Source organism: Xenia sp. Carnegie-2017, unplaced genomic scaffold (assembly GCF_021976095.1).
Source record: "Xenia sp. Carnegie-2017 unplaced genomic scaffold, XeniaSp_v1 HiC_scaffold_14, whole genome shotgun sequence".
NCBI classification, from domain to species: domain Eukaryota; kingdom Metazoa; phylum Cnidaria; class Anthozoa; order Malacalcyonacea; family Xeniidae; genus Xenia; species Xenia sp. Carnegie-2017.
In genome coordinates, this window is record NW_025813447.1 from 1,371,962 (window position 1) to 1,387,152 (window position 15,191).

At 35.8% G+C, this 15,191-nt stretch overlaps 3 protein-coding genes across 3 annotated transcripts; 1 reads left to right on the plus strand and 2 right to left on the minus strand.

Moving 5' to 3' along the window:
* Window positions 1–840: 840 nt before the first annotated feature.
* LOC124434400 lies at window positions 841–3,839 on the plus strand. The gene is made up of 5 exons (XM_046984292.1): window positions 841–960; window positions 1,132–1,548; window positions 1,779–2,044; window positions 2,481–2,622; window positions 3,084–3,839. Exons 2-5 carry the CDS (start codon window positions 1,200–1,202, stop codon window positions 3,104–3,106), a joined length of 780 nt encoding a protein of 259 aa, XP_046840248.1. The 5' UTR covers window positions 841–960; window positions 1,132–1,199; the 3' UTR covers window positions 3,107–3,839.
* Window positions 3,840–4,674: 835 nt separating this feature from the next.
* On the minus strand, window positions 4,675–9,932 carry LOC124434399 (histamine H2 receptor-like). The gene has a single exon (XM_046984291.1). It carries the CDS (start codon window positions 6,550–6,552, stop codon window positions 5,500–5,502), a length of 1,053 nt encoding a protein of 350 aa, XP_046840247.1. The 5' UTR covers window positions 6,553–9,932; the 3' UTR covers window positions 4,675–5,499.
* A 1,347-nt stretch (window positions 9,933–11,279) lies between these two features.
* On the minus strand, window positions 11,280–14,810 carry LOC124434943 (B-cell receptor-associated protein 31-like). Its single transcript, XM_046984895.1, has 7 exons — window positions 14,656–14,810; window positions 14,469–14,569; window positions 13,798–13,948; window positions 12,793–12,925; window positions 12,606–12,708; window positions 12,384–12,484; window positions 11,280–11,687 (listed from the first exon to the last, which is right to left on the minus strand). The coding sequence occupies exons 1-7, from the start codon at window positions 14,745–14,747 to the stop codon at window positions 11,643–11,645; spliced, it is 726 nt and encodes a 241-aa protein (XP_046840851.1). The 5' UTR covers window positions 14,748–14,810; the 3' UTR covers window positions 11,280–11,642.
* Window positions 14,811–15,191: the final 381 nt, after the last annotated feature.

A 15,191-nucleotide genomic window follows, 5' to 3' on the forward strand; every position in this document is an offset into this window, starting at 1 on the left:
TGGTGATGGTAGAAAGTTTGATGATTCTTCACTTGCAACCATTCTGTTGAGATTTACCAAACAATGTTATTCCTCCACGTCGGCTGGTGCCAACAATAACACTGATAAAATATTCTTTTGTATCAGACAACCAAAATGGCTGAATTACAAGTCAAGAATAGAGGACTATTGTAACTTAGATGACATTCCCACTCACTCCTCAATCTTTAAATGTGTGCCCTCAGGAAAGAGTTAGACTGAATGTTCGACCATGACTTCAAATTTTGAAAAAGCAAGTCATCTACAATCTTAGAACCATGACCGGCCGACAATTTAAAGAAATATAGTATAAAGCAAATTCCGAAGAGAAATAATAAGCAATTATTGGATGAGGTTGAGCATGATATCAAGAATTATTCAGACCGAGGTCGATGTTTTTTGCATCAGCTTCGCTTCTTCCGTATAAGACATCTTGAGATTGCAAAATATGCATCAAAACAAGACGAGAAGTGAACTGTAAATTTTCGACTTTATTTCAAAGTCATCTTCAGAGAGAATGAAATAATCGGCAGATCATTCTATGTGTGGATGACTTTGAAATAAAGTCGAAAATTTACAGTTCACCTCTCGTCTTATTTTGATGCATATTTTGCAATCTCAAGATGTCTTGCTTTTTCAGAATTTGCTTTATACTACAATCTTAAATTCTTCTATTTATCGTATGATTGGCATTAATATCAAAAACATCACAAAAACACAATTCGGCATGGGACAGCAATTATGAGCTAAAATATGTGGCAGGTGCACAGTGTTGTTGAAAAAGGTGTCGAAATTCAATCCTTTTTTGTTTGCTGTTGGCATATCATATGACAATCGTATGAAATGCAGAAATATTGAAACTCTCTCACAACTTGTGTGTTTTAAAGAATCGAATATCCAAGAAAAAGACTGCGAATTTTCAAAACAAGCAATACAGAACAGGTAAAAAAACACCATAAAAATCTTTTGGCAAGACACATGACGTTGACAAAAAATTATGCTAAATTTTCAAGTGGTAAAACGATGCGATGCATCACATTGAAATAGTAATTTTTTTTAATAAATTATAAAACTGTTTTTTGACGTTTCTATCCATTACCTTTATATGTAAAGACCGAAAACTCAAGGAGGAAAAAGTTTCGAATGATCATTGACGACAACCCGACATAAATGTTCGAAAGATGAGTTTAGTTTGCATTGTCTTCTTTGCTGTAATATTTTCAATTCAGTCAACAACAGTAGCCGCATTTTCTACGGGCGTCCCTAACAAAGCGACAGTGTGGGACCTATTTCAATGGAAAATACACATTCGAAGACTGCAACGGGATAATATAATCGTTTATGGTCTGTCAGATACAACAGTTGCATTGGACAACATTCAAATTGACTCAGCGAAGTGTGACGACCCCAGGGAAGGGAGTGGAACAAATGGCCAGCGAGAGTTTACTATCCGCTGTAAATGCAACGAACTCAGTTCAACATTTTATAACAAATCCAAGAGTTGTGTACTTAACAGAAGATTAAAACAAGGTGAGCGAAGTTTGTAGGGCGCGCATAAAAAATTGCAACTTTTTAAAAATCATGTGTCGTTTAGATTTTGCATGATTCATCATGAATAGATCACCAAGGAGACATAAACGTCATTTAGAGACATTTTATGCTCAGGATATGCAATGCGTGTGCAAAAGTCGCTATAAAAGACATTTGATACATTAAAAAAATTTACAATATTAGACTTCGCTTTGTTTTCAATTATTCAGATTGTCAGTTTAAGACTGGTTCGCTAAATTGGAGCAAAGGATGGAGTTGGGATGCTGTGGATGACACATTGATAACAATAGACAACAGGCATGCTCATGGGATCACAACAGGTTTCAACGTGTCGACTCAAGAGTACAATACATGTTCAGCGACGTCGTTGAGTTACTCCGACAAAAATTTAAGTTGGATCGAGGCAACAGATTACTTTTTTAACCACTCAAAGCCAGTTACGTTCAAGTTGAATAAGAGATGGCATTTCTCCTGGGTAAGTAAACAACAATCTAGTTCTCTCACACAGTCGGATCATAGTCGGCAGTTAGCGCCATAATCACCTGTGAGGACATTAAAAAAAACTTCCTACTGTCAGAATGCCATACGACATGACAAAGTCAAGTTGTAATTAAGAAACAAAAGCGAAAATTTTTTTGCTAAATGTTGCTGTCAGAAGGAGAAATATCGTAGTTGATAAAATCTGTCACTTTTATCGCTATGTCTCAACTTGAAACTAATGCTCTTGTGATGATGTACAAACGCATTATTCATATCAAGATATCTTCGCTTTTTATTAAAAAAAGAAATAATGAGAGTTGCATAATCCATTTACCAAAGAGCAGTACATATAACTATCTGTTTGATTCGTTAGAAAATTATCGGCATGTCACCACTTCAAGCAGTGCAATAAGTCAATTTCATTTTTACAGCACCTGTCTGAAAACATTAGGCACGAAATAGAAGGGAAAATTCTCAAGTTTCAAATCACATGCAGAAAAAGTGACGATGACGAAGACAGCTATGTTGGTGTGACGTCATGCTTACTTGTAAAAGTCACAGGAGAGTTTAACGGTAAATTTTAATGTATTTTTATCACAGTGATTTTTATACACAACAAAGTAGCTCTGAAGAGATCATATGCTTTATGGTGCAACGGAATAATAAGATTTCGATCACAAAAAAAGAAGTTGCAAACCGAATATCTTAAAGATATTAACTTTGATGAAACATTTTCTAGTTAATGCTTTATCTAACCTCCGTCTGTGTTGTCGTGTTGGACAAAACTTTCGTGTTGTCTTCTCCTGAACGGTGCCAAGCCTGATTCTCGCTTGTGACATAAACATAGCAAAAGCACAAGATTATCCAAACTCTCCGTTCTTCTTGTAGTTATTGCCGTTTATTGAAAGTGAGGACGTCTGTGCTATGTATACGTTTCAAGTCAGGATCAGGCTTTACATGTACAGAATTGACAACTCTTTTTAAGCTGGCCGCTGCTCGACTTCAGCTAACATTACAAACTCAAACATTTTTAGTAACGTCCAAACAATGGGGTTAACGGATGTCAGAACTGTGACAGGTGAAGGAAAGAAAAAATCGACCTCGATTTCCATGAAAACCCTACTTTGGATAATATTCATTCCCATTATTGTGGTCGCTGTCATTATTTCCATTTTGGTAGCGGTATGTTACCTTAAACGAAGAGGGTGTTTCTCTAGAAGTGAAGACTCGTTACCAGTCCATTTATCGCAAGATGATGCAACACAAGCCAAACTGACGAAAAACGCAGACCGGACGAGTCTCGTGTTTAGTTCACAGGAGAATGGGACGAGTGTGAATTGCACGAGTATCTCGCACACATGCATTTTACGTTTTAAATGATTTCATTCACATGTTAAACATACTTCACAAAAGATGAAATTTTTATGAAATAAACACTAAAAAATTAAGTATTTGCACACAGCGTATTGGTACCTAGTTATGCAAAATCAAAATCACATTTCACTGATAAGCAAGAGAGTCATTCATTAAAGAAGACTCACTCAAATAACCCATTAATTTATTGCACTGTTGTACGTGCGTATATGCACGACATTTATGACAACGTATTTACTTTTAGTGCAAATAAAATAATTAGAAAAACAGACATTCCTATAGACTGCTAATTATATTATATATATATTTTAAACCTGGCTTATAGAAATGACTATTGACGGAGTTCAATTTATAAATAATTTCTTAATGCGAATAAGTGGGGCGCGAACCCATAAAAATTAAATTTCATTGTGAAATCTTTGCCAGAAAATTCAACAAATATCAACAACAGTCCTTGCTATTATTAGACCGTGTAAAATTCAGCACCGTCCATACCATTGGTCAATACACAATGGTTGTAGCCAGCCCGCTTATTTAGTCCAGCTATGTTAATTTTACTTCAGTATAAGTGACTGCAGTGTTAAAGTTACGGGCTGGCAAGACTACTGCGCTGATAACAATTATATTTATTGCTCAACACGTGTTCTTATTTGCCCTGAGGCCGTTTTGAGAAAAACAGTCACCAACGATGAGCATCTTGTTTCTTATAGCAACTGAACAACGCAGCAAATAATAAACAGGAGCCATAATTAGCTCAGATCGTAAGAGCCCGGAGGTAAGAAAAATCGCGCACACGAACTGGACACAAATAACGTACGGTTGGCTATAAAATATAGCAAATATGGCAATGGTTTTATCTTGTGCTCAATCACAACAATCCACGGGCGTATTGCAAAAACTCAAATCGATGAAGCAAGTGCAAACAATAGCTCCACTTTGTGTAACAGTGTTGAGAAAACACAGACATATCCCAAATACAAATGGAATTTTATCTCGAAACATTCATACCGAATTTAGTAATGGTCATCTAATAATAACGCAGAATTCCAGGTGATAAAGATCATGGCATACATCAGTGTACGGGCGTGATTGACATATATATATTATTCTACTATCATAACATAGTAATTAGTTTGAACAATCACTTATTGCCTTCATGTCAAGTAGATTTTAAAGATATTTTAAGCAGGCATCAGCGCACACGCGAGGTCAATAAGCGTATTTGGCAAAAGAAACGAAACACCGTCGGTGTTGGTTTTTCTATATTGTAATTTATAAGATTGTAATTTATAATTTGCCTGGCACGCACCTGTGGGAATGCGCGCAAATTATGTTAATGAGTCTATAAATTGTTAACATATGTACAAAGTTATGTAAATAATACGATAGGGGAATGCTGTTAAGGTATTTGGGATTTTTTCTAATTGCTTTCGGGTAAAAGGATTTCGCCTCGTTCAAAAGCAGAGAATTTTGGAGAATAAATAAGAGTTCATACTAGATAAATGATTGCTAAGTTTATATATAAAGATGCTTAACTTTCTATACTACGATAATTTAAATAACAAAAAATAGCGATAATTGATGATATCTTACAATGAATAGAAAATAACTTTCTAAACAAAACATGAATGAAATACGCCTGTCGTTGTTGGATAATGTTTTCAAAACAGCAGCAGAGAAAGGTCGACTACTTCATTTCTTGAATAGACTTTTTCTTACTTTATTCCAAGTGATTCAATTGTTATCTCGTATTTCTTGAAAACGTCAACATGCGGCAAGGAAATTGTGAAAAATAAAATGGAATGTATAGTAAAATAACAGCAACATATACAACGATAGGTAAACTGAGCTCGTTCCCTTTTGCTTAACATCAAGCATCAATTTAATGACTCGGTACAAGTTTCTCCAGTGATACATTGGCGATAACACAAAAACAGGTTGAAAATTTCAATTTCATCAAGCCACCAACCATTTCACACACAGGATATGTTCACTCGTAAAGTCAACTGGCAAATAATCACCATCATTAAAAAAATTGTCCTTCGGAAAATTGAGCGCATTTATTACGCAAGAGATCTAACGCGCTCTCGACGTGTGTGTCCTTTGGGTTCCACGCGGTGAGCTATCATCGTCTTCGTTGTTTGATACAGAGTAATTCTGGAGAAGAAATCCCGACACTATTGCCCGACATTGGTACTGTACAATCACCTCACGAAGGGCTCTCTTGAAATCCGTTTTACAAAATATATAAATGATGGGATTTATGATAGATGTACAAAAACGAAAGAAGAACAGAATGGAAGCGACGACTTCGGGTACACGCAATACACCAGGAAGATCCGATGCTAGAGACATGAAGAAAAAGGAGAACCAACAGAAGACGTAGGCAAACAACATTGTGGCAAAGATCGCCATAGCACGCTTTTCTTTGCTCAGAGCCTGCCGTTCACGTGACGTTGCTTCAATCGCGCGCGCATGTCTCACAACGATACGCAGCATTTCGGCGTACGCGATGATCATAATAGTGACGGGTAAAAGAAAGGCGACGACTGCACAAGTGATGTTGTAGCGCAACTCGTACTGTCGTATACGTGAATTTGCCAGCCTCAGATTGGACGTATCATACCACGTGAGTTGAACAAGAGGTAAAAACATGGAAACACTCCACACACATACAATCGAAATGTATGCAACACGCGCTGTGAACGTGCTGCTGTGACGGAATGGACGAGTGATGGCAACGTAACGGTCACAAGTGATGAGTAAGAGATGGTACACAGTTGAGAATGCAGTCATTCGATGAATCATGTCGAAACTGAAGCAAACTTGAACTCGATAACCACTTAATGAGCACGAAAAATATATTGGTATGACAAGAAGTCCAGTTAAACCATCGCTTACAGCCAGGCTAACAAGGAAATAGTTCGTGATCTCCTTTAAAAATGGTTTCCACATAAACAAACAAATGACTAAGCCGTTAATGGCGATAATCAACAAGGCTAAAAGGATTAGGAACGTATCGTAGTATGGATCAAAACGCGCAGTATGGTTGACGCTTGAGTTGGATGTAATGGGAGCAGAATCGTTTAGTGAGAGCAACATGGTAGCGTTGTATAACGATGAAACCATGTTTGACTCCTCGAAGAGTTGATTGCAGATGACGATCAATCACCAAACGTTTTGAAGGCAACTCTATATGTGAATATTTTCTTCGTGATTCTTCAATTTGATATTTGATCAAAACGCACGATAAAATAAAAAGTTGACAACTGTTTAAACTTTATCCTCTCATTAAACTTGCAAGCAAAGCCACTGCAGTTTTAAAATATTAATGGAGCAACTCAAATATGCAACATCTGTCCGTCATTAAAAAGAAATTATTTTGAAGGATGATGTCGAAGAGAAAATCACAATTCCAATTCCTCCAGTTTCGCAAGTTCGTAGTCGAACGTTGATTTCAAATCATCGTTGCCAAATTCGAAGCAACGTATCGTTAATATAACGAAAATAAATCTTCCAAATTAATATCAGACGAAATTTGTAACTGATAGCTTCTCGAATAATTTCCACTGTTAACAGTTGCGCATTCAATTCACAAATGAAATACTGTGAAGAATGTTGAAAGTACGATGTGATCAATTTTGTACGCTGTGATCAATTTTGTACGCTGTGATTTAATTTTCTTGCCAAGGAATCGTGCGCACGTTCCAGAACGCAAGCAGACGACACGACTGTTTGGCTACAAGCTTTACAATGCATCAGAGGAAAACGTTTGACACATAATGACGATGTTAAGTTATCTTTGGACGTAATCCTTGAGGAGTAGGATTGATATAAACCATATGCAACGAACCTTATCTTATTCGAAAGGAAGAACAGCGAGAGAGACGTTTCAAATTGTTGATAACGACCGCGCTAATCATCCAACTGCGTTCGATAAACATTTGCCATGCAGTACTATTCTACCACGTGATTGTATAATTTAATTTGACATCGTAGAAGTTCACATCGAAAAACGTCGAAAGGTTTCACAATGTATATTATTACACCAAGTATTGCATATTTAGTCGACCAAGACTTCAATAGTGCCTCGAAGAAGTCGAGTCACTTGAAGTTATTGTACTTATTGATAATTTTTTACATGTATTTTTTTGCTAGAACATCAAAAAAATTATGAGAAATTACTATGAAATTGAAAAAACACTCAAACATTTTTGTTGAATGCATTCGTCAAACCTTGACACAACACAATCACGTAAAAAACATTCGCACACTTGAAGTGCAATCAAAAACAAGTACATCAACCAAGTACTGTGAAAACATACCAATGTGCACGTAAGCCTATTCCACCAAAACAAACATCTTGTTGTTAAAATATTGCGAAGACGCAATATTTTAACAATAAACATCTTAATATCGTGAAAAATATTTGGTCGCGTGCGTGGGATTTATCCGGGTTTTTTCAAGGTGATTTTCAAGAGGATTTTCCTTCTGGCTTTTTTTGTGAGGACCGAGGACCGAAGGAAACTATTCACATTTTACAGGGAACTAACGACGAGAAGAATGTTAAAACTTGCAAAATATTTACTTTAAAAATAGACGACAGGATATGCATGAGGATGAGATTTCGCTATATTTGGAGATGGGCCACTGGCCACAAATTAAATAGGGACAGTGCTTAAACAAATGTCAACTACGGGACTCCATGCATGGAGGGCGGCCAACAATAACAAATGTATAATTACTACAAAAATTGTATAATTACATGTTACAACTAAAAGCCAAAGTCGTGGTCATATTTCAAACATTTTTTCTTGTTTACGCATAGATCGAAGCATTTTATGAAACCACGCATTCACGGTACTTAAGCGACGCGACTGAACTTTATCTTGTCAATTACATAAAGCTGCTCACTAATTGAATTGATTACGGAGTACAAAGCGTTTTAAAGTTTCGTGATTTTAAGTACTTAAACCAAATCTAGTTTTCTCTCGTTGTTTTTTGGTTGTTTGGCATAAAAAACCTATGTACATGTGTTGGGTTGTATCAGAGTTTCTTTATAAGTGGAGTATTTCTATACAGGTTGTTGTTGTACATGAACAGCGATAAAACATGTAATCCGGTAACAAATTCGATAAAAATGCCAAAATATAAAGAGGAAAATAAAAAAATAGCTAATCTTCATTGAACAATTAGCACTGTGTAACTTTTTAGTTGATTAAACACCTTACACCAAAGCTTATTAAGCATATGTAACTTTTTTTGTTCAAATGTAATCATTTTGAGAATAACAACCGACAATACAATGTATAATGGCTTCATGATTATAATGTGCACGCGATGTTACTAAGGAGGCCTGTTACCGCCTTTTTTTGCTACGTGTGTGTTGGTGAGAAATCAATCATTTATTAACATGTCTGTTGATATAGAAAGTAAGAAAAAATTCAATAGTAAATTCATGGTAATCTCGTGTCATTTATAAAAAAAAACAGTCGTAGATATTACCACCAGCCAATGCTAACTTGACATGCAGCTTAAATGCCTTGTTTACCACTTGTAAAGTTGAATGAATCTTATGAATGTTTACCACGTGTTTATTTGATTACGGTGACAACCAACAAGGTTTGCCCAACCAAAGAGAACTATATTACATACGTAAAAAGCATTTCCTATTATTTGCGTTATCTTGCTGGACAGATTCTACGCCTGAAAGCAGCTAATTGCAAAGAGATAAAATTAAGAGGGTCAATTTTCGAAAAGAATATCTACACATTGATGTTTGTACGTAAATAAGGCGGAGTTAGCGTTGGGAATGACGTCGCGGAAGTACTATTTTCGTATATTTTCAACGAGAAAATATTAATCCTCTGGTGAATGCAAAAATCTCGCAAATAACGCAGTGAAGGTAAACTCTTCCATAACATGTTTGCATCGCAAGAAATGCATACGCGTTATATTTTGCATATTTTGTAAGAGAACTAACTTAGGGGTGTTTACATGATCACCCGGGATTCAGTGAGGCGTGAAATGATTTCGAGGGATTGAAAGGGGCCAAAACTTCAAAGTGAAAAGTAACAACTGTTTGTTAAGCGCCACTAGTCATTGCTGGTGTAATTTTCAAATTAGGCAAAATTAGTTGTTGTAATTTCAAATGTTTTGCGTGGTTATTAAAACAGAATATTGCGAAGATCGTACCTACATTTAAAACAGAATATTGTAAAATTGCTCGAGAAGATTTATCTGATGATAAGTATTGAATCGTTTCCACTTACCAAAATCATTTAACGCCTCACTGAGGCGGGTTTGCGTAATCAGCCCCCCCTCCTAGCGTAGTGTGACAAAACTAAAGTAGACCGGTGAACACGAGTGGGAACGATAGGAGACGGGAGAAGATGAGAGGGAACGACTAAGCGTAGTGTGACGAAACTAAAGTAGACCGGTGAACACGAGTGGGAACGATAGGAGACGGGAGAAGATGAGAGGAACGACTAAGCGTAGTGTGACAAAACTAAAGTAGACACGAGGAACAGAGGGGGAACGATGAGATGGAGAAGATGGAATGACAGTGGATGGAACGGAATGGAAGATGGAGGAAGATGGAGAATGACTGGATGGAATGGAATGGAGGAAGATGGAATGGAATGGGAACGATGGAGACGGGAGGAGATGAGGGAACGACTTAGCGTAATGTGGACGAAACTAAAGTAGACTGGTGGAACACGAGTGGAACAAAGTGAGACGGGAGAAGATGAGAGGAACGGGAGTGGTGAGGAGGAATGGAATGGAACGATGGAGGGAATGGAAAGTGGATGAAATGGAACGGATGGAGAGAATGGAGAACGGAAAGATGAGACAGAGAAGAAAGAGAAGAATGCACAAGAATAGAGGAAACATGTATACATATTTAATTTATGGTCAATTTGACAGAGCGCTCATGAACATTAGTCAAATTAATAATTCATTTAACACATTAGAAAGATTTTCTTTTTACCAATTTTGCAATAGATGTTTGTATCAGATCGTCAGGAAGAGAGTTCTGAGAAGGACTGTTGTTAATGTTGATAACCTTAGCGGTAGTCATCTTCAGAGTCAAAATGAAGATGACTACCGCTAAGGTTGTCAAAACGTTAGTCAACAACAACAAAAACAGTCCTTCTCAGGACTATACCAACCTGGACGATCTACATTTACAAACATGTAACGATACTCCCGGGTTCAAACCATTTACTTTAATTTTGCAATAGATAATAAGCACTGAACTATACTTTATACATGTACGGCAAATCTAGTTTCTCGATATGTTGTATTCTACGCCAGAACACGGAATTTCAACGAGAACGATAGTGTTGAACATTTCCAATGGAAGCGGAGCTTGCAGTGCTAAAATATTTTGAGCTTTGTTGTTTCTTTCGAGGGTGCGAGCTCATACTCTCAAAGTGAAGCTGTGTCGGATAAATTTTTGCAAGCTTCTCAAACGCAGTGCAAAACAGCAACCGTAAAAAATATTTTGAGGAAAAAAAATTTTAAGTATCAATTTAAGTATTAAATTTACACATGGCAACCGCTGACCTCGGTGTATTTTGCACAAAACAAACATCGCGCGCTTGATTTTCCGTTTTAAAGTATTTGCATTAATTGTTGAGAGATTTACGCACAGTTTCACGCAATAAATTTGTGAATCTTATGATGCCGGAAAACACTACGGCCGAAGATAGCCGTGAATATAATCAAAGCATTTGATAACAGCTTGTAACCTTGTAAGAACGGGAGGTAACATGATATAGCCTATGCTGGTAACACGAAACATTTTATAGTAATTTGTAGCAAAGTGTAACTTTTAGGAAATAACATGCAACTTTTAGTGGTAACATGTAACCTTTACTAGTAACATACAACCTTTATTAGTAACATGTAACCTTTAGTGGTAACATGTAACCTTTACTAGTAACATACAACCTTTATTAGTAACATGTAACCTTAAGTGGTAACATGTAGCCTTCACTAGTAACATGCAACCTTTACTGGTAACATGTAACATTTACCATTCATTAGTAATATATAAATTCAGAAGTAACATGCAAAGATTCATGGCTAGCATGCAACAGAAATTCAGATGCAACTAACAGAAGTTTGGATATTCAAACGTCTATCTTGTATTCACAAGTAAATTATATCGGATAAAGTCCACTTACAATTTTTCGAAAAAAGATCCTTTAGTTTTATTCATCTTTTTTATCTTGTTGCGTTTTGTTATGAATCTCATTCTTGAAGAAAAAAAACAAACAAAAAAATTCACAAAATGTCCCAGTCAAAAGAATTCAAAGGATGTGCCCAAGCATAGTTGTTTTGCAACTTTAACAGGAGAAGAGTGTGGATGTAATTTTATCCATACATCTACCCTTCTCCCAATCCATAAAAATGAGGTAAGTTTAGCCTTCCTTCAGTCATCAAGGAATATAAGAATCCCACATTACGATAAACATCTTGTAGTCAAAATAGCCTCGAAAGTCCTTCAGCAAACATTTAAAGACTGCCAGTTCCAAATCCATTTCTCAGATTTCTGCTAAACTAGCAACATATTATACTGAAATTTCAGAGTGTGTCTGAATTTTTATCAGCATGTTCAAATCTAGGCTAACTATAAAACAGAAACAGAGCTAGCATTGGTCAAGTTATAAGCCTTTACAAGCTTATGAAAATGGACAAGACCTCGGGTGAGCTCAATAGCAGATCAGTGCAAGCCCGAGACCATAGGTTGAGAGCCTGCACCTGACCACAAGTTCTCACAAGACGTCTCCTTGGAATCAATTGTGAGTACATATTTTTATATATGAATACAAGCTGCCCAATTATTAATCTTTTCCTGTCTAATTGTTGACAGAGGGTTGACTGAGTCTTCTTTTTAAAATATAGAGAAAAGAGACACGCTTCATCTAAACAGGCAGTAAAATAAATATAACCTGAAGTTTGCCATGTTCAGCCAACAAGCGATCATATTCCTTGCTTACTCCTTCTGCTTGTTTCTTCATTTGTTCAAGATCTTTGCGAGTGCTATGCAATTCTAAAAACAAAAACAAATCATTACATGTCAAATTGTCCAAGATCAAAATCTGTAAATCTCGGTGATTGCAAACAATAACTGAAGATTGAGTGACATCAGCCATAATCGTTATTTACAACACCTTCTTCCTGCTGAGCAAGTAGTTCGTTCTTTTTCTCCAATATATCTTCAATACCATCCTCAACTTTTTTTGAGCTTTTTTCCTCCTTGATGCCCTTTAATTTCTAAAAAAAATACTAGCATTTCTCAATTACATAGCAATGGAAAAAATAGTGTACATTATTTTCCCCTTTTATCAAGGATTATACCTTGAGATCTTCAATTTCTTCCATCAGTTGTTCACAATGATCACTGACACCCTTGGCTTGTTTCACAGCTGCCTCGCTGCTTGCCAAGGCTGTGGCAAGTTGCTTGTGAAGCCTTGCTATTTGCCGTAAAACACTGAAAAAAATCATTAATGCTGTGTTTGGTATTTTAACTACAGATACAATGTGGTGGTAGAAGGGTTGAAATTTTTAAAATCTCATCTTTTAAAGTCAAGATTATATCTGTTAAAGTTAAAATCCTGTCTGTTTAACTGTAGATTCTATTTATAACAACATCCCGTCTGTTTAACCTAGACTCTATTTATAACAACATCCTGTCTGTTTAACCTAGACTCTATTTATAACAACATCCTGTCTGTTTAACCTAGACTCTATTTATAACAACATCCTGTCTGTTTAACCTAGACTCTATTTATAACAACATCCTGTCTGTTTAACCTAGACTCTATTTATAACAACATCCTGTCTGTTTAACCTAGACTCTATTTATAACAACATCCTGTCTGTTTAACCTAGACTTTATAACAACATCTTATCTCTTTTAACCTAGATCCTATCTCTTTGATTGAAGATCCTACCTCTACAACCCAAGATCCTACCACTATAATCCAAAAATAAGAGTAAAGTATGTTCTATCTATCCCGAAATGCACACGTTTTGCAAGTGGACATCAACAAACATATAAATTTGGATTGAAAAGCATTATGGTAAGTTTATTTGTTGATAAAAATGCAACCTTTCAAAATCCTTCAACAAATTTCACTTGTTAAAAAAGACAACCACAATGAATACAAAAGTTTTGATGACATTTCGACTCATTCTAATGTTACAAATAGATTCAAAATATCACCAGAATTTTTCCTATCATATTTTCACAACTAAATTCTTAAATTTTTTTGTTTAGACATTGTCTTCTTAGTAATAATGTAAATATGGTTGATTGAACAAACATATCTTCTCATATATTTACTATTTTCAAATACTTACAAAAGTAAGAAGAGGGCAAACGCAGTTATATACATGTTGCGCTGGGCTCGAAACAATCTCATCTTGAATTCATTAGACGTGCGAAGATTTACAGTTGGATCAGCCTTGACCCAATCATTATCACGAAATTTATAAGATTCTCGTAATGAATCTAAAAGAAACAATTGAAAAATTTATAACTACAGCAACATATAGCGCTGCACACAGCAACTGCAGATGGAAGCTTCATGTGTTCAGCAAAAGTTAAGGTACAAAACAAAAACTCTGGCAGTGACATAAAAAAATAAGTAAGGAAAAACTAGAATTTTAATTTGGGTGTGTGTGTAAATTATGTATCCAGTTGTGCCTGAAATGATTCCTTTTGAAAGCACAGAGGGGGAGAGCCAAGCATATAAATAATCACAGTTGTAAGGAAGTTAGTTATAATATAATTTACCACAAGAAAACATAAAAGAAACGAAAATAAGTTTTACTTTTAAAGTGAAAATGGCTTAAGATTGACTGCTAGCTGATTATGACAACAGACAGACAATAAAGAAGTTCAACAAAGTTTCAATAGCGTTGAAAACAATATTGAAGGCATTGATTCGTACAATAGAAGTTGCCTAGATCACTAACACATTTATATAATTGTGTATGAGGACAAATATACTTTTCAAAATTCGACTTACCAAGAAAAAGAATTGACAACATTACGACAAACACAGTAAAATACAAATGTCCATAAGCAAGAATTGCCGATAAAAAGTGAGACTCGAAAATGCGGCTCCATCTGTAACATTAGAAAATAACAATGTGCTTGAAGTCTGCATTTCAATAGAAGGCAAGCTTCACAATTAAACAAATTCTCTCGGCTACCTTGAAGAAGATACTATTGGTAAACACATCAACAGCAATAACGCCATTTCCAAGTAAAGAAAACCGGCAGCCAAGGTCCACTGAACAGACATTTTAGCTCTTTTAGAAACGAAAACGAAGATAGAGGTTCAGGAATGAAGATGGCTTCAAGAGTTCTTTATTTAATAAATTTGATATAAGCATCTATACCCCCCTAAAAAATTTCAACCCCCCTGACTTCAACAGGTGCAAATTATGCAAATATGGTAAAATGCGCTAATTTTAATTTCATGTGTATTTTGCATTTACAAACGTTCATCTTTAATTTTTAGGAAAATATTTCGTTTTTACCAGGCCCTGCCGCTCGCTGCTAGTCAAAAATACCACAGAAATATATTTACAAATTTCATAAAAAATACACAAAGTACGCCCGCCATTACTATGCCAAACAAGAAACCTGAAAACATGCGCCAACTAAAAAAAGGAACAACAAAGTTATTATTAAGAGTTTGAGACTTTTAAGGTAACAGAAGATTCAATGCTTATCACTTGCAGAG

Coding starts and splice junctions, on each gene's coding strand:
- LOC124434400 (XM_046984292.1), top strand. CDS start 1,200: ATGAGTTTAGTTTGCATTGTCTTCTTTGCTGTAATATTTTCAATTCAG. Junction 2,045..2,480: donor AGAGATGGCATTTCTCCTGG/GTAAGTAAACAA, acceptor TCATTTTTACAG/CACCTGTCTGAAAACATTAG. Junction 2,623..3,083: donor AGTCACAGGAGAGTTTAACG/GTAAATTTTAAT, acceptor AAACATTTTTAG/TAACGTCCAAACAATGGGGT.
- LOC124434943 (XM_046984895.1), bottom strand. CDS start 14,747: ATGTCTGTTCAGTGGACCTTGGCTGCCGGTTTTCTTTACTTGGAAATG. Junction 13,949..14,468: donor GTTGTCAATTCTTTTTCTTG/GTAAGTCGAATT, acceptor TGTTTCTTTTAG/ATTCATTACGAGAATCTTAT. Junction 12,709..12,792: donor AAGAAATTGAAGATCTCAAG/GTATAATCCTTG, acceptor TATTTTTTTTAG/AAATTAAAGGGCATCAAGGA.
- LOC124434399 (XM_046984291.1), bottom strand. CDS start 6,552: ATGGTTTCATCGTTATACAACGCTACCATGTTGCTCTCACTAAACGAT.